This window comes from Solea senegalensis, linkage group LG2 (assembly GCF_019176455.1).
Source record: "Solea senegalensis isolate Sse05_10M linkage group LG2, IFAPA_SoseM_1, whole genome shotgun sequence".
NCBI lineage: Eukaryota > Metazoa > Chordata > Actinopteri > Pleuronectiformes > Soleidae > Solea > Solea senegalensis.
Window position 1 is genome coordinate 658884 of NC_058022.1, and position 25756 is coordinate 684639.

General features: G+C 37.5%; 1 protein-coding gene and 1 long non-coding RNA gene across 2 annotated transcripts; both read left to right on the forward strand.

The window, feature by feature from the left end:
- The first annotated feature begins 1347 nt into the window (after positions 1–1347).
- Positions 1348–21735, forward strand: dhrsx (dehydrogenase/reductase (SDR family) X-linked). Its single transcript, XM_044053553.1, has 7 exons — positions 1348–1699; positions 11986–12093; positions 17246–17314; positions 18139–18240; positions 18368–18575; positions 20060–20267; positions 21453–21735. The coding sequence occupies exons 1-7, from the start codon at positions 1600–1602 to the stop codon at positions 21633–21635; spliced, it is 978 nt and encodes a 325-aa protein (XP_043909488.1). The 5' UTR covers positions 1348–1599; the 3' UTR covers positions 21636–21735.
- Positions 21736–24413: 2678 nt separating this feature from the next.
- LOC122757983 lies at positions 24414–25718 on the forward strand. Its single transcript, XR_006358110.1, has 2 exons — positions 24414–25042; positions 25190–25718. It is a non-coding gene; the product is annotated as an uncharacterized LOC122757983 (long non-coding RNA).
- The last annotated feature ends 38 nt before the right edge of the window (positions 25719–25756 follow it).

Sequence of the window (25756 nt, forward strand, 5' to 3'; positions counted from 1 at the left end):
CTGTGGGAGGAAGCCGGAGAACCCGGAGAGAACCCACGCACACACGGGGAGAACATGCAAACTCCATGCAGAAAGGCCCTTGTTCCAACCGGGGCTCAAACCCGGGTCTTCTCGCTGCAAGGCGAGAGTGCTAACCACTACACTACCGTGTGAGCCTTAGCTGTATAATATCAAATATAAATCAGCATTATCTTCATGTTGTGCTATACAAATCAAATATAATAACAATATTACTATTATTATTATTAATATTATTAGTATGTTTTAAGAGTATAATGTAATAATAATGATGAAAATTACATGTTGTCACTACCATAATGATTATGTCACAACCGTAACGTTACAATTTGTTACGGTTGTGACTGTTACGGTTGTGACATTTTTACCTAATTCCTAGCATAACTCAAACATGCTAACAAGTAAATGGCTAGGAACAGATGTTTGAACAGTTGTACACACAACAAAACATAATATTTTGTTTTGAGCCCCCAAAAGTGTATTTACTTGGAGATAATATGTGTACGGTTGTGACAATTATTAATGCAACATGCTGATTTTCAGACTTTGGAGCCCATTTACTTAAAAATTATGAGAGGTAATATCTCACCATGCAGCCATGAGGGACAGGGATGCATTGTCACTTCTTGGTCAGAAATTCTGGGGTGTGACTAAAACCAGGCTCCACCCATGTGGTAAAACAACTCGTGTTACGGTTGTGACATGAAAGTGTGGGACAGCATTTTTTAAAGCATGTTTTGTAATTTTAAAAAAAACTTCAAAATGAATCTAAATGTTTTACATTCTGTTTAAAATAAACCAAACATATATTTTAAAATACACCATTGGAAAAAATGACAAAATTCTTTTAAGTATTATTTTCATGGATTGAAATTTAGGGCTTAGAGATTGGGACAACTACTTCCCAATAGAAAGTACCTAGGAAGGTAGCATAAATGATGATTTTGTATATATTTAGCTTAATTACTATCTAGTTACAGTCTTGTCTAACTAGATCATAACATAATCTTAGTAAATATTGAAGGTCTGAATTCTTAATTGTTTTGTTAAATAGTTTTTTTATTGTGGGACAGCAATTTGCACGAATTCGGTAGAATGGCCCATACTACTCTATACTGCTGTAATATATCTATTTCCAGATTATACTGTATATTTTAATATAAATAAATTAATAAATGAAGTTAAATATTGAAAATGTGAAAATAATAACTATATATATGCATTTATTCAAAGTATTTCATATGTTCATTAATCAACACTGTAGGTGGCGGTAATGAGGCGTAAGCACTTGGCGCCACCCGCCATTCAAACAGTAGAACAAGGAATTACGCCGCTGTTCCAAGAGATCCATGGATGATCATACATAGTATGTACTGCGTTTGTTGAGTATGTACTCCAGTCGTACTTCTGAAGTACGTACTTCCTAAGTACGCAAGTACATACTTGCATACTTAAGTATTGAGAAAGGGCCGATATTTGTTACGCGACTTTCTTAAAGGCGGAACTACGGACAGACAGTGCTGGCTCCCACCCGGAGTCATTACAGTGCAACGCAGTAAGACTTTCGGACGCAGCTGAAAGATGTGGCTGCAGGCTGTGTTGTTGCCTTGTATCAGACTATATTTGTGCGGCGTAAAAGTTCTTCTCTATCAGCTATTCAACAGAGCTTTTGCTTTACCAGGTCAGTTCATTTATTCTATTTATCACATTAATAATTGTTTTTGTTTATTTGATTTGCATTTGTACTACTTGTATTCTTCCTGTCTCATGTTCATACCTTACTTACCTTTGAAATGTATCCGTCAAAACAATTATATATTATGACTGTGATTAAATATAAAATGATTATCTCAAATAATACATGTTTAAATGTCTATACTGTATAGTGGAGCAAATTGTTGTATTGTTTGTCTTCCACATTTCTTTGCATATATTTAATACTCATATTTTCTTAATTATTTCTATTTTCTACCATGTTGTGATATTTGCCTGCTGTAACACTGCAGATACTTATGAAGTACTTTTAAAACCATGAACTACTAATAAAAATATATAAAATATTATAAAATAAACTGGACAGTACAGGCCCACTTCATGCACTGCTTCATGGACTTCTACATTCTTCCATTGAGTGCATTGCTTCCTAAATGTAAAGCTGCACACCAGCCCAGCAGCACTGCCCCAGCAACTGGGATGTACTGTAACACCCCTCACAACTGCTGACTTCCTTTGTGGCTTTTGCATTTGTGTTTTGCTTTTGCATTCACATTGTCACTTTTGCATTTGTGTTGAGTCTTCTGGGCTGTCCACCTAAGTCCAGGCTCTGCAACCTGCAGCTCTGGCCATCTGCAGTGGCTCCTTGTAGCTTTGGGGGAAAAGGAAATACATAACGGCTGTTGTTATTCTATTTTAATTTTTTCTTTCACTGGAACACCTCTTGTTGCAGAGAATATATTATCTTATATTATCTATATTATCTTGTCTACTAAAATATGCATCATCACAACCCATTATGTATGTCCACATTCACTGGTGTAAATAAGCACAATCTTAAAATTGAAATGGCCAGCATAGGTGATAATGAGATATAGATCTCCAAGTTCAAAAGCCAGATAGCTGATCTTGAATATGTTGCCCAACAGAGGGTCATTCATGCATCAGAGCACAAATGGAACCAAACCTCTGCAAACTTCAGAGATCTTGTGTTTGAAACTTGAATGCCATTCCTGGCACTTATGAGAACATGAAGTATGAATTTGAAGTCCATTTTAGATCCACATTTCAGTTTCAATACTAATACTAATACTAACTAAAAAAGATTGACCCCGCAGTAGTTACATTGATGCACTTTTCATTTAATATGACCACACAGTGCAAATCTACACTATAGCCATAGGTGATAATTAAAATCTTAACATAAAAATACCTGTTGAAGTCCAAAGTCCATTCATCCTACAGTTGCCTACAGACATTTTAAACAAGGCAATCAGAGATGGCAGACTTCTCCCCATTCATGCAACAAGCCTCTGCCGGCCTATGTAACACATTCTGTGGTGCAGCAGTTGAGCGTCTCACTCCAGATCAGAAGGTTGTGTCTTCGAATTCATGTCATGGTCAAAATTCTAAAAAAGTTATTCTAAATTCTAACAAGCCTCTGTCACAAGCAAATGACAGCGCTACCAAAGACAATTGATGTCTGAGGCATGTGCAAGCGCCTGTCAACTTGATGTGATGTGATGTATAATATTTGTAAGATATTCTAGAGGAATCAACTCCAGTAATATCTTACACCGACCATTAACAGAGGGGCTCTTATCATTAATCTACTGTAACAATATATTTTTCTGAGCAGCAAAGGTTAGAATGTTGTATAACCTTTTGCCAGAATTGGTAAGTATATTTCTACTTGGGATACCTAAAATCAAACACATTAGATCCTTTTCTAAATCCAAACCAAATATCTTTTCAATTTCACGTAATATGTCAGACCAATATTTCCGTAATTTATGACATGACCATAGACAATGAGTTAAGGTACCTATTTCTGTCTTACATTTAAGCCACAAAGGAGAAAGTGCCGGGTTGAAGAAATACCTGCGATTAGGAGATTATGTTCCGATATCCAGTATTTTCAACTGGATTGCTTTTGCCTGAGCACAGATAGAAATCTTTTTAGCATAACTCCAAATATCCTCCCATGTCTCATCATCAGTAGTGGAAGTACAAGCTAATACTTTATAAAGCAGACTAATAGACACCTTCCCTGGAGGTTGAACCAGCACTTTCTCAACAGCAGCAATCTTAGGGTGTTCAATAAGGGTTGTACTCTTAATAATATAATGCCTTATCTGTAAAAAACGGAAAAACATTGTTTTGAAAGTTGGTACTTCTCCAACAATTGTTCAAATGACATTAAACCATTTTCTAAAAACAAATCTCCCAGTTTGGTTATGCCTTTGTTATGCCATTGCGGAAAAATTAATTCATCGCTCCCGGTGTAAAATCAAGATCATTATTTATCGGAATAAACATGGAAGTCAATTTGAGCCTCCCTTCTAGACGACTTGCAGATCGCCAAGCTTTCAGAGCATTTATTGTTATCAGATTGGTACAGTTATCTCCTATGTTCTTAAAGTTCTTAAAAAATAACAAATCCTGTAACTTACATTTTGACAAAGATGATTCAATGTTTAGCCAAATAGAAGATGTCTCACCCTTGAACCACTCAGACATAAATCTCAAATGAGCACGTAGCTGGTAAATATTAATATTCGGCAAATCCAAGCCACCCATAAAACTTTTTAATCTCGGTGTGCGTTTACTCCAAATAAAATAACTGAGCCAGCTAATTAAATATTTTAAGGCCCTATTTAAAAAACAGTACAGGAATCATTTGAATGGGATAAAGTAACCTAGGTAACACAGTCATTTTAATCAGGGCTACTCTACCTAACCAAGAAACAGGGAGTGAGTTCCAACGTTCTAGATCTTGTTTTACGTTACTAAATAACGGGACAAAGTTGGACTTGTACATCTGACTAAATGAAGGGATGATAAAAATACCTAAATAGACAAAACCAGAGGGCGACCATTTGAAAGGAAAGGGTGGTATAGTATCAGGCATTGTGGTAAGACTACCCAAGGGCATAGCCTCTGATTTGTTAAAGTTAATCCTATATCCAGAAAATGCCCTAAATACATCAATCACTGGGAGGACAGGGGGACAACAAAATGTAAAGCATTTTGATCTTAACCCATTAGTTAAAACTGCAGTTTGAGGGTCACTATACAGAATTTAAATTTCTTGACTCTGGGTCTCCCTGACAACACAGAGTAACAGATAAACACTGAATAAAACAAGTCTTAATATAAGAATATTAAAAATATTGAAAAAGAAAAAATATATAGAATATACTATTTATGCGCAGAAGTAGCAAAGCAGTAAACCATAATATATATATATATATATACAAATACCAGAGACAGTGGAATACAGTGAGTGAGGTAGAATGGCTGTGCAAATTGAACAGTATGTAAACAAGCCAACAAGCCACTCGCTTGTTTCTCCAAACTTGTGACCTTGGCCAGTTAAGACTCCGTTGTGGTCTCCATGCTAGCAACTCTGTCTTCCACCTCTTCAACTCGGGTGCCTAGCGCCTGAATTTGGGTTGTTTGGTCTCTTATAGCCTCAAGCACCGTGTTTGTTTTAGCGTTGATGGCTTTGATGATGTTTTCAGATAGTTTATCCATTGCTCGGAAAATATCTGTGTCAGTGCTGCTGCTGTTAGCATCCCCACACTCAGCCATTTCCACAGCAGTAGCCTCCTCGCCAGGCTCCATGAGCTTCACCTTGTGCTTTGTTCTGGGTATGTTGTCAGCTCTTTAAGAAATAATTGTCCAAGCTCATTACAGAGTCGCTCCTAACGTTAAAAATGTCACTTTTGCAACACAAATGTGTAAAATAATCGGATTATTGAAAAATATCGCCAGAGCCTCTTGGAACTACATGCTTCCTTTACTATCTGACCCCCACTTTCAATTTATTTGAACAAAGCATTATGCTGGAGAAATGATTTTTAAAAAGCTTTTTACATATGGCCTGTTGAGGCATCTGCACTTTTTGTTTACAAAGGCTCTAACTGACAAAGGCTCTAACTGGTTTTGCCTGTTAATGAATGCAGTTTTGTTTACATACATTTTATTCATTGTTTTGGTTGTATGTGGTTTTTATTCCAATGCATATTTTGTTAACAGATTGAGAGTCCATTTTATATATTATTTTTGGTACTTTTGTTCATTTATTGTAGATATTTAAAATGTCTTCCAGTTCCATTGTTAAATATTCTTTAGAAATAAAAGTTTATTGATCTTGGAAAAGGTGTACCTGCATTATTATACCATTATCATTGGATTAGATGAAGATCGAAGACAATATTATCGTTTATTGCAATAATTTGTGGGACAATTTATTGTCCAGCAAAATTTGTTATCGTGACAGACCTAGCTGCACACACTGGATTATATAGTGGTTAGTAGTATCCATTTGTGTTAAATCATGTGATGGTTTAGTGAAAAATCCCCTAATGCTGACTGAAAGAACTGATTGTGCCTCCAGATGGTGAAATGGATTATACGCTTTCAATCTGTCAAAGAATGAACGGCATTGAAGGGGTAGTAAGGAGATTTCTCAAATAGGCCTTGTGGCTATGACCGCATCACATCAGTACTGATATTCAGCACAACAGTACAATGTAGAGTCTGATATTGTATTTATACCCGTTATACAAATACTATTTTATAATTGACATTTACAAGCTATAAGATTACAAGTGAAGATATGTTTTATTGAATTGACTGAAGGGTTCTAACAGACTTATTGGAACATCCTGATAATAATGAGTTGCAGTAATCCAATCTAGATGTAACAAAAGCATTAACTAGTTTTTCACCGTAGTTTAAGGACAGAATGTTTCTAATTTTCATAATGTTCCGCAGGTGGAAGAAGGCTGTTCTGGAAATTAGTGTTTTATGTGTAAATCAAATGACATTTCCTGGTCAGAAATAACTCCAAATTACCTCACAGTGGAACTGGAAGCCATCTAAAGTTTTTCTCTGAGGTGTTTAGGGCTGAGTATAATGACCTCAGTTTTGTCTGAGAATGTTGCCGATCAGTATAGCCAAACAGAATTAGTCAACACTGCCTTAATTTCACTCATTTTCCACTCTGAGTGCCTTGTGTTGCTGGTGCATGATGTTGTTGCACGCATGATGTCATATTGATGCGCCACCTCAAACAAACATGCCATTGCATTACCAGTATGGGCCTTTTTTTCCATAGACAATGCGACTGCAGCGTGCAATAGATGTCAGGCTGAAGTTCTGAGAGAAGGCAAAAGGAGTACGCCGTTCAACAGCTCTCACCTAATTAGCCACATGGAAATATATGTATGGAAGGAATATAAGGACGTTAAAGCTGCTACAGCTAATGCTACTGCACCACCGGGTAGCACAAAGCTTCTGCTGCCGGTCTTCTGCCTTTCGATCAGGGATTTGAAAAAACTAAAACCTTTGATAGAGACGACCCAAGGACCAAAGCATTAAACAGAGAAATTCCCGAATTCACTGCACTGGAAGATCAGCCATTCTCTGTCGTTGAAGACCTGGACAGCTACTACATCTTTTGGAGCTGTGTTATAAAGTTTCAAGCCACCACTACTTTGCAGAAACATGCTTACCATAACTGTAAAATGTGCTACACATTTGAACAACACTTGTTCATACTCTGATTAATAACAACATACAGGACATCAGTTTAATGACAGACATTTGGACGAGTGACGTTAGTCCAGTGAGTATGTTAAGTTTGACGGCGCAGTGGCTGGAAGAAGACTACAACATGCAAAAGATAACAAACCAGTGGACCCTAATTGAAAACATGGTGTCTATTCTCGATCCGTTTGAACAACTGAACAAAGGTATAAGCAAAGCTACAGCCTGTTAAACGAGGCAGCTCCAACAGACCACGCAGTGAAGACTTTGGTCACATCGATGCAGAGCCCCTGTATTATCTTGCAACAATCTTGGATGCGAGATATAAGGAACGTTACTTCACCTCTGCATCCAAACAAGAGGGAACAGCTACGGGAGAAGATGGAGACCAGGCCGGGGGGCCATGACGGACAGGGTAAGATATTTTAAATATGCTGTCTTTGTAAAAGGTTATGCCATTTATAAACGTTTGTGGTAGCTAAGAATTAATGTAATTGTAATTAGTGCATTATGTTGCTGTGAAGGTGAAATGAGCCTAAAAATGGAAATTAACTGGATAGATAAACTGAATGAAATTAAAATGTTTAAAACTTAGGAGAAAGTTTTACTCTTTAATCACAGTTATTATGGACATTCTGATATTGATTTCTTGTGGCATTTAAAAACCTCTGCCCCTGCTACTCTTTAACCCTGATCAGGTGCCACAGATGAGCCACAGGCCAGATGGGAACACCAATTCTCTGCTGGGAAGGCAGCTTCTTGCTTTTATTCAAGAAAAATCTCCCCTACTGTCTATTTCTTAATTGTGGGTGGATCACACCCACAATTAAGAAATAGACAGTAGATGGATAGATCCTTGAGGAACTAAAGTTAAGAGAAAAACTATTTGTGTAACAATCCAAGAGCAAAGAAAATGTTTGTAAAGGTTCTTTTGTAAGGAAATGTCTACCTAACCAGGCTTGCTGTGGTTTATTTGGGTTAAAATGAAAAGTTATTTATTTTTGTTCTCATGGAACACAAGGCTTTTGTTAGAAGCCTTTATTTTTGTATTGACAGTGATGCACTTAATTTTTGCAGTTTTCATTCTGTAAAATCTCTGATGTAGCTGAGTGAAACAATAAATGTTTTTTTTTTTATGGATTAACTTCTTGTTTTGGTTATTATTATTATTACATTATTAGAGAGTCATCTTTATACACTACATCTTACAGTATATTGGTATCGGTTATCGGCCCAATCACTTCTGATAAATCGGCATATTTGTTATCGGCAAAAAGTTAAATATTGTGCATAGTCCCCATAGTAGAGATTACTTAGATAAGAATTCAGAGAGCATTGATAGAAACTCTGAAGGGTTGCAAACTCAGGTGGACAATAAATAGTAAATATCAAAACTGGTTTCCGTGATTTCCAAATAGGATGAGATGAAATAAGATTATGGCTTTCAAAAGAGAAATATTCAGGTTTAGGCTTGGAGTTTATTAATTGTCTGGTATTAATAATGGCTGCGGCGACTCCTCAGCCGTGGTACCGCTGCATGGACAGGTACCAGCGGATAATCTGTGTGTTTGAGTCCCGCATGCAAATAATTCATGGTTTCACAAAGGCTATTAAAAGCCCAGAAAAAAAATCCCAGCGTGACGTCACAGCAGTGTACAAGCACAACAAAGCGCAGTCATGTGGAATCTCGGGATCGGTGCTACTGTCAGGGAACCGTACAATGTGAAAACTTTATGAGAAATGTGAATAAATTCAATTCAATTTTATTTGTATAGCGCCAAATCATAACATACATTATCTCAAGGCACTGTCCATAGACAACATCAAGGAGAGCAGAGAACCCCAACAGTTCACACAATGAGCAAATACTAGGCATCAGTGGAGAGAAAAAACTCCCTCTTAACAGGAAGAAATCTCTGACAGAACCAGGCTCAGAGGTGTGCAGTCATCTGCCTCGACCGATTGGGGTGAAAGGAAAATGGGGGACAGCGGAGAGGTGGGGAACAGAAAGGGGGGAGAGAAAGGACTAGAGTCACATGAGGTAGAGACAGAAGAGAGAAAGAGACCAGGAGCAGATACACAACAACTGTATCAGGTTACAAGTTTATACAGTTAATGATATCGACTTTTTAATTATGGCACAATAATAATGGTGATGATATGGGTAGCCTCGAAAACTGGATCTTGATTCCTGAAACTGCATGATGAGAATACAGAGAGAGAGAGAGAGAGGGAAGGAAGGAAAGACACAAACTAGGGAGAGAAAGAGACAAGGTTAATGACATATAAAAAGTCATAATCATATCCTGAGTGTGAGAGAGTGAATGTGCGTGTACCACAGGAAAATCCCCCAGCAGTCTAGGTCTATAACATAATAACTAAGAGATGGTCCAGGTTTCCATGAACAAGCTCTAACTATAAGCTTTATCAAAAAGGAAAGTTTTAAGTTTAACTTTAAATTTTCCAAAATTTGACAAAAATGTCATAGTTTAGTATGTCTTCCAGAAATGGAGTTAAATGTAATTGTTAGGTAAGTTGTCCAAAAAGTCAGAAAAATCTCATAGTTTAGTATGTCGTCCAAAATGTGACAAAAAATTCATAGGTTAGTATGCCGTCCAAAATGTGGCAAAAATTTTGTCAAATTATGTTGCCCAAAATTTGACAAAAAGTGATAGTTTAGTATGTCATCCAAAATTTGACAAAAATGTCATAGTTTAGTATGTCGTCCAAAATTTGACAAAAATGTCCTAGGTTAATATGTTGTTCAAAATGAGACAAAAAAGTCATAGTTTAGTATGTCGTCCAAAATTTGATAAAAAAAGAGAGAGTGTCCGCCTCCCGAACTATCATTGGGAGCTGGTTCCACAGGAGAGGAGCCTGGTAACTAAAGGCTCTGCCTCCCATCCTACTCTTACAGACTCTGGGAACCACAAGTAAACCTGTATTTTGTGACCTAAGTGGTCTATTAGGGTGATAGGGTAAGACTAGGTCTTTCAGGTATGAAGGGGCCTGACCATTAAGTGCTTTGTACGTGAGGAGGAGAATTTAATTCTAAACTGTACGGGGAGCCAGTGTAGAGAAGCTAACACTGGAGTTATATGGTCTCTCTTTCTAGTTCCTGTCAGAACTCGTGCTGCAGCATTTTGAACCCTTGAACTGAAGGGTTCTAACAGACTTGCGGGAGTAAAATCACAAAAGGTACCTTCAGATGTACTGACATAAGGCACTAAGTTAAATAAAGGTACTAAAATCTGAAGGCAGAATTTAGTTATTTATTCATTGCTCATGAGGATTTATTTTCTAACTTATTATCGATGTATTAACTGCACTGCTGTGTGGATTCGTATTGACATCGTGAACACGGAGCAGATGACGGACTGTGGAGCTGTGACCTGTGATGCACTGAGACCTGCGCTCACTTCATCACTGTTGTCTTATCGTCACTATCTTTTCATAAAGTTACTAATAAATGTGATGAAAATATGAATTAGAGTGAAATAATCTGGAGTTATAGAACTACTTTTAACACATTGTTATTGTTTGAGCAGCTAAACAAAGAAATAAACAACCACACTACCGCCTTTACCCCCCAGAATGCATTGTGTGTTGGTCACATGGTCTGGCGAACTCAATAATATGATCATGAGTAGAGCTGCACCTAACGATTAGTTTCATAATCGATTAACCTGCCGATTATTTTCTCGATTAATCGATTAATCGTTTGGTCCATAAAATGTCAGAAAAACTTAAATAATGTTGATCGGTGTTCGTCAAACCTGGAAATGATGACGTTCTCAAATGTCTTGTTTTGTCCACAAACCAAAATGATTAACTTTTAATGATTTCTTTGTTCTCCAGAGCAAAGAAATTAAGAAAATACTCACATTGAAGAAGCTTAAACAAACATAAATCTTGTTTTAATCATGAAAAAAGCTTCAAACAGATTGATCGATTATCAAAATAGTTGTCGATTTATTTAGTAATCGATTAATAATCGATTCATCGATTAATTGTTTCAGCTCTAATCATGAGTCTGCACAACTTCTTGGCATATGCACTGTGTGACCAACTCCATAGGAATGAACGGAGCCAAAGCGGGCTCTATCCAGTTCTTACAATACAGCCATGACAAAGCGTCACTCGGTCACAAGTATCCATTCTTATGACACACATAAGTCACAACTGAGCGCTCACGGTATAATTTCCGTGTCACTCGCAGCAATTGGGACATTCCCTTTTCGTAAGAACTGTGGCATTTGTAAATTTGTTTCGGAAAATGTAAATTTCTTTCGAGTTTTGTTAATTTGTTTCTGTATTTGTAAATTTGTTTCGGGTTTGTTAATTTGTTTCTGTATTTATAATACTAGTTTGCACTTCCAGGCCACAATGAACAGTTGGGTATAATACTAATATTGTTGCATCCTTAATATATACTTACCTAAATGTATATTTGCAAATACAGGGTATGTCAACTACTGGATGCCTGAATTTACTCAATGGGTTGGTTGAAGTATATATTGATCTATGCATCTGAAGGCACTTCTGAATTTTAATTTTCAGTAATGGTGGGAGTAGTGGTCTGCATTGTTACCTTTTATTTTTTAGAATTAGACTGTCTATGGGGCTATTACCTTGTCAGTTGTTTCCACAAAAGGTTCTATCATATTGATACTGACTTCAGCTCTCTCTCCTCCACAGATTTACTCAAGCAAAATGGAAAGGTTGCCATTGTAACAGGTGGTACTAGAGGAATCGGTTTTGAGACAGCAAAACACCTGGCAAGCCTTGGCATGCATGTTGTCATAGGTAGGCCACTGAACGTACATATGCCCTTTTTCTCTCAGCAGTTTGATCTTTGTGTACTGGCTGCACCTGCTTTCTCATCGTATCTCATTCATATTTTCTTTGTTTGTTTTATTCATTGTAATAAATTAAGCAAATATAATAAGTTATGTACTATTATTACATTAAATACAGCTCTTATTTAAGAGACTGAATGCACAGAAAACATTTTAAAGCACTCTATTGTCCCTTTTTTCTGGCTTTTAAATGTTTGGCTTTTATGAGCATTGGCCACAATTGCGTATGTTCTTCTGTTGATGCACACTGTGAGATGAAATAAGGCCTCTTTAAATTATGTCAAGAGATCAGCTAAGCCAGCAGCTCCCGTTCAGTTATCAACATAAAACCCAAATTTTCCAATCATAAAGTTCTTCAGAAGTAAAATGAAAGGTGGGACAAGAGCAAGAAGACAAAGACAAAGCAGTTTCGACCTAAAAAATGAAAAGGAAATGATTAAAAAAAAAGACAAGGGATACAGGTGGAGGTGCCAGTATGGAGCTGAGGTACAATGGAGCTGGAGGATCTGCTGCAGAGAGCATCGACTTGGCAACAAGTGGAGACTGAAATTAAACAACAAGGAACCAAGGAAGATACAGAAACAACACAAGGAAGATGAATGGAAATGTGGGAAAAACTGAATTAATATTTCCAACTTACCTCTTTGTCAGATTATGATCGGTGGATGTTGTAGTGTTAATTAGTGATTCATTAGACGATCTGGGTCTCACAGGGGCCCCTCGATTAAAACGGACATACCCCTAAACCCACAAAGATGCTGTGGAAGTAAGTACTTAGTTTTGGACTTGAGTTATTGTTGGTTGCTGTGGTTGCAGTGGGGTAAACGGAGAGCAAAATATTTAATATTTACAATAATCGGATAAATAATGTTACTCTGGTTGCAATGAATAACAATGTGATGAAAAACCCAATTAAGTGAAGCAAAGCAATACTAAAAATGAGCAAGATGAATGCCAGTATCAAATATCTATAGGAAACACATCTATCTTGGAAGAACATGAACAATTTAAGAAATTTGGCTTTAGAAACACATGATATAGTGCGTACAAGAGAAGTCGTAAAAGAGGAGTAGCAATAATTTCAATGTACTAAAGAAATCGGAGACCATGAAGGGCGTTATATTATTGTAAGAGGGAAATTACAGCAAGAATTGGTCACATTAGTTAATCTATATAATCCCTCCTGAGAGTGATAAACAACTTGTTAAGAATGTTCTCATAACCGTTGCATCCAAATCTGAAGGAACTGTGGTGTATGCAGGGGATTATAATATAGTACTTTATCACAGGATCAACACAATAAGCACAAGAAACAAGACACACTTGACAAATATAATGAACACATTTATGAAGGAATGGTGTGTTTGGAGGGAATAAAGAATATACCCATGACACACATTCAAGAATTGATAATTTGATTATGAATAACAGGGACCTTAATTAATTAAAGGAATATTTTACCGTATTATAGATAAATGTCTATTAAAACTGGGTCATCTATGTTGTACAAATGTGAAACAATTTTTGACATGCCTTCTTGGCTGAGAAAGGCAGAACAATTAATTTTTGGCTCGTGTAGATGAACAACCACAACTCCCAGAATGCACTGCGCTCGCTGCCCTGCTACAGTCTTGCTGTCACAAGTTTCACTTCTGACAGAGTGAAGCAGACAGCGCTAGTAGTGTAAACACACAAATCCCTGTGAGGAATTAGTTGGTGAATACATTACAGACCTGTAAATTATTCAGGTTGTTTTTCTATGGTGCTAGATTGTAACGGGATGTGCAGTAAAAACAAGGAAAGGACAAGCAGTTAGTTTCCATCATTTGCCAGTCAGAGATTCAGAGTGGTGCAAGCTTGATGCCTGAAGGCTAAGCTAGGCTAAGCTTGTCTGGAGTTTTGGAGAAGACAATGAAGACATGGAAAAGCTTGAAACTCATTTGTACCATTGAATATGATGGCAAACATTTTAATGTTTTTTATTACCCTGCATTCACGTGTACACCACAGTTCAACAATAAAGACTTGTGGAAGGAGGCTGAATAGTAACTGATTTTGCTGTTGCATACTACATAAGTTAGATTTACACAATAAAAATGATGAAGTTGTCATCAGTAAATGTAGCTCTAATTATGAAGTGTATATCAACCTTTATATATGAATTTAAATTTGTATTGATAATAATAATAAGAAAAAGAAAAATCATCATTGTGAGCAGCAACAGTCTCTTCATAGACACAGTACTGCTTTTCAGGAGCTGTGTATCTTCTTTTGATGCCCTGAACAACAAAGGCCATCAGCTGGCTTGTAGTTTTCACCAAAATGTTTCCCTTTGCAGTCGTTTTCAGTTTACACTGCAGAGCAAGAGCCGGTTAGCGTAACTGTTATCAAAGATGGTGGACACCATGTTGTTGCGGCCCTAGTGCTGCCATGTGGGTTGTGGTGTGTTTTGTGTCTCTCTCTGCACTTCACTCCTCCAGGGGACTATCCCTCCTCCAATCAGCAGCTGTTTCCATTCTGTTAATCAGCTGATCCTAGTTAAAGAGTAGAGGAGAGGTGTGGCCCAAAAAGGAGGGGGGGCAGTGAGAGAGCAGACTGAGGCAGTGGACATCAGTGGTGAAACCGTGAGGCTGTATTTTTTTGTCAGCGACTGTCTTTTCAGTGGAAAAGAGGTTTTACTAACAAGTGTTTGTTTATTCTTTAATATAATAATCATTATTTTAAACAGACTTATCAATCTCGGTGTCACTTCCTTTTCCCCAGGAAATATTTTCTTTTGTTTTCCTCCCCTCATCCCCTGGGGGGTATTCCATCAACGTAGCTAAGAATTGCCAGACTTGGGTGTAAGGTTGAAGCTTGACTAGGCTCCACTTCCCAATCTAGCTCCAAGTCGTTCCATCAAGTGAAATCCGCTGGCTCCACCTGACGCTTAGTCAAGCCTCACCTGTTAAGCCTCAACTTGTGCACGCCCACAGGGAAAATAAAAAGCTCATTCTAGTCGAGCACGAAAAATGCCGAAAAAAGCAAGGGAAAAGAACGTGCAGAGATGTTCTCCGCAGTGGAGCAAACGCTCCTCATGGAGGTATATGAGGATTACAGCCACATAATCCGAAAGAAGGGCAATACCGCGGCAATCAATAAAGCAAGTGATGTGGCTTGGCAGAATATTGCCGACAGGCTGAATGCGTAAGTGACAAAGAAAATGAAGTATTTCAGCATCATCATGTTATATAAATCCCCCATCAAAGGGACAAAATATATGTAGACAATAATCTACCAATTGATTTCTTGATGGTTTTTATTTTAAACTAATCAATTATGTGGACCTATTAATGCAACCAAATCCTTCAAAATAAAAGGAAAATCCCCAAAGAACAAAAAGACAGCCCTAATAAGTAACATTCATATGAACATAATTAAAATAGCATTATTGTTTCACTGCAATTTATGTGAAATTCTCCATATTTTATCATTTGGCAGCCCTAGTAGTAATGTTAGAAAGTAATATTCATCACATTTATCAACTGAATGTTATGCAAATCGATGGGATAGCTTTGATTTATTTCCTGCAAGGCCAATTGTACAGACTTGATATCATTTTCATTTAAGCCTGTCATTTTTACATGCTGTAATTTGTCCCAGATGCTATATGTTGAATTGTTGTATTTTCATCTTATTTTATGTAAAGCACTTTGAATCACCTTGTGCTAAAATGTACTATATAAAGTTGCCTTGCCTACATTTTTGATAATAATAGGCTACATTTAATCAAAGTATTTTACATGACTCATCACATTTATCATACAATTGATGGTAGATTATTACATGAAGAAATGCAATGTTGGTTATCATTCTATAGGAAATAATCATATGACAGATCTATTGATTGTAAAAAAAAGTTGTTATTTATCTAGAATCATTTAGCAAATCAAGCAATTCAATGGAGACGAGGACCCCTATTACAGTAAGATAATGCAGGTGACAGCAAATCAATCATCTATCTCCTATCAATTGGAGGCACTAACCCTTGTTACATCAAAAGAATGATGATCTCTTTAAATTTCCTTTTATTATTTTTTTTGCTAATAAGTTTAATTTTGTATTTATTTGTGTCTTCTTTTTATTATATTTTATTTTGGTGATAATGTTCTTTAATGTACTTATAAATAATATATAATTATTAGTATAAATAATTTCTTTAATACATTTTATTATATATTTATGTTTTACATTTTATTTTATCATTCCATGACAGTTATTTGTCTCTGTTTCTGTCTATTGGCCATTCTTTGATCATAGATGGTGCTAAGCTTCACTTTTAGCCTGCTACAGACCAGGTTTGCCCGGCAGCATAAGTTACCATGGTTACTTGGCTGGCATTCACATTAGACACCTTGGTGGAACAGGGTTGAGGCTCAGATTGATGGAATGGAAACCTGAGCCACAGTTATGGCTTAGCCATGGTTGAGGCTTAGCCAGATTCATAGTTTCCATGGTTACTGAGTTGGGGCTAATCTCAGCCTCTTTGATGGAACCGAACTCTCACTCATATTAGCCAGACTTGGCCATTTAAGCTTGGCTTTGCCTTTAGCCTGCTTCGAGCCCTGATTGGAACAAGGGCCGTTCTGCATGGAGTTTGCATCTACTCCCAGTGTGTGCGTGGGTTTTCTACGGCTTCCTCCCACAGTCCAAAATATGCAATATGGTGTTTAGGTCAATTGGACACGTTAAATTGACCATAAGTGTGAGAGTGAATGGTTGTTTGTCTTTCTATGTGGCCCTGTGATGGACTGACACACCGTCCAGTGTGTGTGACCCCGCCTATTGCCCTATGTCAGCTGAGATAGAGACGAAGCAGTAAAAAATGGATGGATGGATATTTTGTGACCACATCTTCAGTCATTTATGTTAATATGCCCTTATATGCAGTGATCAACATTCTCAATGGTGAGATTTTTACCAATGAAGGTTTTGTATAGACAAAAATGACAGTAAGAGGATTTGAATTAATTTGTTATTGGTTATCTTTTAGTTATCTCAGACTTCAGTAGGATTTGGACATCTGCTGACCAATTTCCTTTGATCTTCATCATCCCCAGCTGGGAACGAGAGTGAAGAGGGTTCTGCAGCTGCCAGGAAGATTAATGAACAAGGCAATGAGGGAAAAGGTAATGAACATTCTACAGTATCTCCCGCTTTCCCTCTGTAAGTTGTTTACATCTCCACAGCAGTATCAAATTGGATGACAGAGATTTATAGAATGTGTATAGGTATATATTGTGCATTTGGTCAAAAAGGAAAGAAATTGTTTTTATGTAAACTTGTTTTTAATAGTTTAATAGGTTTTTTTGAAGTGTGCTTGTACAAGGTACTCTCGGTCAGTTACTGAAGACCAAACTGAGGGCAGAAAGACCTACAAACAAGCAAAGGCCTGGTAAAGCATATCCAGGGAGGAAAATCAGCATTTGGTGATGTCCATGGGTTTCAGACTTCAAATGGGTTTTCAACCAAGTATTAAAACAAGCCTTATGTTTATCATGATTTGAGTTTGTCCTATTATTTTTGGAGCCCCTGAAAATGGACAATAATGTCCAATAATTCCTTAGGTTTCAATAGGGTAAAACTGCTTGTGATAACTTAAATGTTAATGCAAATCTTCTGTTCAATCCCTCAAATTAGATACCACGCTTTATTCACATCTTGATTGTTTCATTTAAAATTAATTCTGGTGGTGTACAGAGGCAAAATGACAAAATGTGTATTGTCCAAATATGAATGTACCAAACTGTACGTAGAAACTTCTTGTGTTCTGTATTGCATTCATTGTATCTATTTTGTCATGCCCCTAGATGAATGTTGCAAAACATACCTTTGATGCCTGCTGTTTTAATCACTCTTTGTTTCAGTGTCTTACTACACCCAGAAGGCACAAGCCGATTCACGTTGTTGTTTGTGTATATCTACCTCATACAACAACACTATTTTTTCACAGCTGAATATGTCTTTCTGGACCTGACTTCATTGAAATCAGTGCGGCAGTTTGTTCATGCATTCCAAGACAGAGGTCTATCCCTTCATGTTCTGGTTAACAATGGTAGGCTATTAAGTTGTAAACTGTAAATATTTGATACTGGTACTGTCATTTCTGTGTTTCATGATTGAAAAGATCCAGCTATTCTAGCTAAAACCAAACCTCTTACACTTCTGGTTGTCTCATTGAGCTGGGACCATGCTGGTTTCTGAGAAACAGACAGAGGATGGCTTTGAACTCCATTTTGGTCTCAACTATCTGGGCCATTTCCTGCTAACCAACATGCTGCTTGACCTGCTGAAGAGGTCAGGAAAACATGGCTGCTGCTCTAGAATCGTCAATATGTCCTCTGCAACACACTTTTCTGGAGTACTGGACATAAGTGACTTAAACAGGAGGTAAGAGGAAAAGTCTATGTTCTTGCCTCGTTGTTTATTCTTGGCCGCTTATAGTCCTCCTGTTTAAGGGATAGATCAGGTTTTTGGAAATGTGTTATAAGAGCATTAACACACAAGCTTGTGCTTCCTGAGTTATGTGTGACCCCTGCTGGCCTGTTGCTAGGGGTGTGCGATACTGTAAAATTTGAAATGTATCCAATACCGGCCAGTATCGTCTGTATTGATACTTTTTACTTATCAAAAAGTGGGGGCTGTCCACGGTTTGTGCTACAGGGTGGGTTTGTTTATGTATTCAACACATGCCTCATTGTAATGCAGAGGAGGAATTATTGTTTTGATTGATATAACCCATTTCAAAACACAGCTAAAACCTGTTCACAAACTTATGCTTATTTATGCAACTCACCCTATGGCACCTCACAATAATCCAGTAATCAAAAAATATCATATTATTATAGTTAGAAAGACATTTTGCGAACATGAAATCTGCACACAATTGTTACTGGAAAAAATATTTCTTCCAAAACCTATACTCTTTTTTCTTTCCTTCAGTCTAGCGTCTTAAGTCATAGTAAAACACACAACCTTAAATTTAAACTAACTCTAACCCTTTCATTGACTGATAAGTTTATGTTGTTTGAACAGCATCCACCGCCCATTTTGGTTGTTTGCCACCTTATTTCCAGCACTCTTTGTGAAATAAATTATTTCTTTAAAACATCTTGGTTTTTATGTTGCTTCCTATCGACCCCTAACAAGCTGGGATGTAACACTAGGCATGACAGTTAACCCCAAGGTGCTCCTAGTTGCTGTGCCAGCTGGTTATCAATGGGTGTGCATAGCTTGTGGTAGAAAAAAGTTGGATGGATACTGGAAACCAGAGAAATCAAGTTTATGCCTATATACTTGTCATTACGGTAGCCCTCAGGACCTCCGTGGAATGACCATCCAATCACAAACAAGATTCACCAGCATGTCACACATTTGTGATGTCAGCTTCTCAGTACTGTAATTCCTAAACAGTTGAATAACTGCCAAATATACAGTTGTTGTGTATCTGCTCCTGGTCCCTCTCTCTCTTCTGTCTCTACCTCATCTCCCTCTTGTCCTTTCTCTCCCCCCTTTCTGTCCCCCACCTCTCTCTCACCTTTCACCCTAAGCGGTCGAGGCAGATGACTGCACATCTCTGAGCCTGGTTCTGTCAGAGATTTCTTCTTAAGAGGGAGTTTTTTCTTTCCACTGATGCCTCGTGCTTGCTCATTGTGTGAACTGTTGGGTTTCTCTGCTCTCCTTGATGTTTATGTACAGTGCCTTGAAAAAATGTACTGTATGTTATGATTTGGTGCTATATAAATAAAATTGAATTGAATTGAATCTTGGAGAAAGGGGCAAAAAGGGCAGAAGCACTCAGTCATTAAATATAAAATCACTAATCAACAATAAGCCTAAATTAACCTCACCCCATCCCTTCTATCTTTCTCTAGGATCTGCTACAGTTCCCATGGTGCCTACTCTCAAAGCAAGTTGGCTCTGGTCCTCTTCACCTACTACCTGCAGGAGTGCATGACAGCAGGCGGCTTTTCAGTTACAGTCAACGCTGTGGATCCTGGTATGGTAGATACAGCTTTGTATGACAACCTGTGGAGCCTCGCACAGGTGCTGAAGAGACCAGTGGCCAAGATGTTGTTCAGGGTAAAATTTTTTCTAGCATGGTTTGCTTTGTAGTTAGGGTTTGAGCTTGCTCTACAGTTGGTAAACAATATTGTTTGTTTTCAACTTTCATAAATATGATGTTATGGTCAGTGGCGGTTACTAGGAATTCAATTCAGGCTCAGTTGCATTTGTTGACCAATCCAGTGATACCAGTGAACTCTGAAGTTCAATCATAAAATGTATTTTTCAATTTATCTAGTGCCAATGATGCAGACCTGCTCAGGCTTAGACAGGGGTGTCATTCACCCTTTTGCAAGTCTATGTACCATCAAAATATTTTTGGAGACATTATTTTTTATCCTTTCTCAAAGAACGTGCAGGGGCAGACAGGGACAGACAGAGGTGTTGTTGTAACCTCTGGCCTCCAGAAAAGCTGAAACTGGAGATCAAGTTAGACACTGTAAAAGAACAATGGCTGGGCAAAACAAAGACAATTGACAACAGCCAAGTTATCATTGAACTACAAAACTTCAGTGACAAAGGAATCTTGCAATGGTATGAGATAAAGCTCATTAACCATGCAGGGCAGCAGGATTTACATGGAAAAACATTAGGACTAGCCAACTGCTTGGGGGTTTTGGGTCCTGAAGGATTTGGTCTTGGGTTTTACAGGAAAGTTACTATGATTTTAGCTGCCATCTCAATGTGGAACATAAAATTGCCTTGTATGCAGATTATATCTTCTATTTTTATCATGCATTCTGGTTATCTTAGCAGTCTTGAGAGAATTAACTGATATCTGTCTACACAATTAATTCTAGTAAATCCAAAGCCATGCCAACGGGAAACTGACAAGAACAAATATTGAAGACAATTTTACTCTAAGATGATCATTTTCTGTTTTCACACATCTAGAAATAAAAATACTCCTACTTTTAAAAGATCTATGGAAACATTTTTTTTACCCCCAATTTGGAGGATTGGAGTAGTTTCAGCACCTTGCCCCAATTTTACAGATCTTTATGTATCCACGCATTTAAACTCATGGCACACTAGTGTGCCACAGCACAGCATTGTGGCTTTGCTGGCACTCATGGGAAAGTCAGAGCTGTCAGTACCTCATATCACCACACAAAACCCCATGAGGATTTAAATAAAGATTTTGATGGTAGACTTGTGTATTTCATTACTTCTCTTTTGTCCCCATCTCTATTTTGTTTTCAGACGCCAGCAGAAGGAGCATCCACGGCCATATACACCGCACTTGCTTCTGAGATGGAGGGGGTGGGGGGCTGTTACCTATATAATGGCCAGAAAATACAGTCCTCTGATATTTCATATGACTCTGAGCTACAAGTAGCGCTATGGAAGAAGAGCTGTGAGCTTGTGGGCCTTCAAGACGCCTGATTCATTCTGCTGTGACCCCCACACACAGGGTTGTTCCATTTACTTCAGTCATCTGAGAGGAAATTATTGTAATCTGTTCAAAAATAAATGTTCAATTTTAGACAGTCCACATCTGCTTTAACAATTGTTTTTGTTATATGTATGTATGTATGTATGTATACATATACATACATACATATAACAAAATATACATGTACCCACAAAAAATGTGGGTATAAAAATGTGGTATATGTATATACAGGTGCTGGTCATATAATTAGAATATCATCAAAAAGTTGATTCATGTCAGTAATTCCATTCAAAAAGTGAAACTTGCATAATGTATACATTCATTCCACACAGACTGATATATCTCAAGTGTTTATTGCTTTTAATTTTGATGATTTAGCTGACAACTAATGAAAACCCCAAATTCAGTATCTCAGAAAATTAGAATATTACTTAAGACCAATACAAAAATATGTTTTTTAGAAATGTTGGTCAACTGAAAAGTATGAACATGGGAAGTATGAGCATGTACAGCACTCAACACTTAGTTGGGGCTCATTTTGCCTGAATTACTGCAGCAAGGCCACGTGGCATGGAGTCGATCAGTCTGTGGCACTGCTCAGGTGTTATGAGAGCCCAGGTTGCTCCGATAGTGGCCTTCAGCTCTTCTGCATTGTTGGGTCTGGCGTATCGCATCTTCCTCTTCACAGTACCCCATAGATTTTCTATGGGGTTAAGGAAAGGCGAGTTTGCTAGCCAATGAAGAACAGGGATACCATGGTCCTTAAACCAGGTACTGGTAACTTTGGCATCACTGACTGTGGAAACTTTACACTGGACTTCAAGTAAGGTGGATTATGTGCCTCTCCTCTCTTCCTCCAGACTCTGGGACCTTGATTTCCAAAGGAAATGCTAAATTTACTTTCATCAGAGAACGTTACTTTGGATCCCTCAGCAGCAGTCCAGTCCTTTTTGTCTTTATCCCAGGCGAGATGCTTCTGATGCTGTCTCTTGTTCAAGAGTGGTTTGACACAAGGAATGCAACAGCTGAAACCCATGTCTTGCATACGTCTGTGCGTGGTGGTTCTTGAAGCACTGACTCCAGCTGCAGTCCACTCTTTGTGAATCTCCGCCACATTTTTGTATGTGTTTTGTTTCACAATCCTCTCCAGGGTGCGGTTATCCCTATTGCTTGTACACTTTTTTCTACCACATCTTTTCCTTCCCTTCAACTCTCTATTAATTTGCTTGGACACAGAGCTCTGTGAACAGCCAGCCTCTTTTGCAATGACCGTTTGTGTCTTGCCCTCCTTGTGCAAGTTGTCAATGGTCTATCAAGTCACCCATGATTGTGTAGCCTACAGAACTAGACTGAGAGACCATTTAAAGGCCTTTTTAGGTGTTTTGAGTTAATTTGCTGATTAGAGTGAGGCACCAGGTGTCTTCAATATTGAACCTTTTCACAATATTCTAATTTTCTGAGATACTGAATTTGGGGTTTTCATTAGTTGTCAGCTAAATCATCAAAATTAAAAGCAATAAACACTTGAGATATATCAGTCTGTGTGGAATGAATGTATACATTATGCAAGTTTCACTTTTTGAATGGAATTACTGACATGAATCAACTTTTTGATGATATTCTAATTATATGACCAACACCTGTATATATGTGTATGTGTATATATATCTATATATATATATGTGTATATGTATATATATCTATATATGTGTATATGTATATATATATATATATATCAATGTGGAACATAAAATTGCCTTGTATGCAGATTATATCTTCTGTTTTTATTATACATGTGTAGATGTATGTATATAGACACACATAGATATATATATTTATATATAGATGTATGTACATACATATATGTGTATGTGTGTATGTATATATATACATATATACATACACACAGTGGGTACAGAAAGTATTCAGACCCCTTTAAATTTTTCACTGCAGCCATTTGCTAAAATCAAAAAATTTCATTTTATTTCTCATTAATGTACACTCAGCACCCCATCTTGAAAGAAAAAAAACAAATGTATTCATTTATGCAAATTTATTAAAAAAGAAAAAGTGAAATATCACGTGGTCATAAGTATTCAGACCCTTTGCTCAGTATTGAGTAGAAGCACCATTTTGAGCTAGTACAGCCATGAGTCTTCTTGGGAATGACGCAACACGTTTTTCACACCTGGATTTGGGGATCCTCTGCCATTCTTCCTTACAGATCCTCTCCAGTTCTGTCAGGTTGGATGGTGAACGTTGGTGGACAGACATTTTCAGGTCTCTCCAGAGATGCTCAATTGGTTTAGGTCAGGGCTCTGGTCGGGTCAGTCAAGAATGGGCACAGAGTTGTTCCGAAGCCACTCCTTCGTTATTTTAGCTGTGTGCTTAGGGTCATTGTCTTGTTGGAAGGTGAACCTTCGGCCCAGTCTGAGGTCCTGAGCACTCTGGAAGAGGTTTTCTTCCAGGATATCTCTGTACTTGGCCACATTGGAAATGCATAAATTCAGCGATTTCGACCATAGAAATGTTGAAATCATACAGAAAACAAAGAGATATTATTGGAAAAGGATTAGGCGCATGGACTTACAATATATATATATATAACTATAAAGGTAGGGTAATTTTTATTTTAATTAAAAAAAGAGAGATCAGCCAAAAAAAACAACATTTAAATATTTAAAAAATCAAATTTTACCTTATATTAATACATATTATTTTGTTTTTTCTTGCTATCGTATTGTTGAACAGTATGAAATTGATTAAAGCATAATTAAAAGCTTTTAAACAACTTAATGTTCCAATTAAAATTTGAAATATAATGTACATCTGACGAGTGCCTCCCCAGTCATGAACCTCACCGCACATCACTGCCATAGACTTGTTGACATGGCTGATGCACCACCAGATGCAGCACTTTCATAATTATGAGCATGCACTCACTTTTGCTCTTTATTTATTAATGCTTGCTGAACAAACTACTGTGTCAGATCTTTGGTTCTAGTGCAGTGACAATTGTAGCATAGCTTGATGGCAAATTACCCAGGAGTGCTTGAAGATTAATTTTGTCTTCCTTTTCAAGCACAGCACCTATTGCTGAACAGTCAATAACTTAATTTGTTTTAAATGTTCAGTTAAATTTTGGAAAAGCAAAGTTTCACTGTTTTCTGCACCCATTTCTTGCTCCTGAAATGATAAGTGTGTGCCACTATTGATGTCCGATTATGGTGTATGTGTGACCTGTGTTTGTGTCTTTTATGTCCAACTTAATAAGACTTTTTTCTTAAGGCCACACTCTGCATTAGAATAATAAAAATGATGAGTAGAAAAGAGGAAGAGAAAATCCATTGTAATCAAATATTACAACAGATGCAAAGGAGGCACCTACTTCGATCAGGTAGGTGCTTTATGCATCAGGGTTGTTTCAAATTTGCATTTATTTGGTATAAAATAAATAATATGTGTATCATGAGAAAGAATACTTGGATATATTTTTTGTTTATATTGTTTTCTTTAAGTGTTGTTGGGTTTTATTTTTTCTTAGGTAGTCAGCACCAACTCCTACAGAAGGAGAATAAATCAGTGGCCACTGGCCCTTTCCACAACCTGGTTGAACACCTTTATCCTGTCGTGGAAGAGATGCTGGTGACCCCCCACATATCAAGAGGAGAGGGCGCCTTCCCTGCTCATCAGCTGCTGCAGGAATGGTTGCATATCTGCAGAGTGCTGCTGCTGCTGTAGGTCCTTTTCTCATGAGTAAATATAAGGACAGGAGGCAGCGCCATTTTTGCACTGGTAAATATAAGAGTTGGCAGCACCTGCTGCAAATGTGGGGAGTTTACATGCAAAGTCCACAGCCTGTCCATTTGGAGTCTCTGCTCCACCTGAGCTGAAATCTCTGCAGCTCTCTCTTACTCACTCACTCACTCACTTACTAGCCATCTCTATCTTTTGCCCTATCCCCATCTCCAACAAAACACCTAACTGCCCCATGTTTCATATTCAATGTTCATATTTCAGTGTTTATCATTCAATGTTCGTCTTTGCAAAATAAATGTTTTTTCTGGTTCAAACTATTCTTGTATTTTAAATTTTTTATGAACAAAGAGGA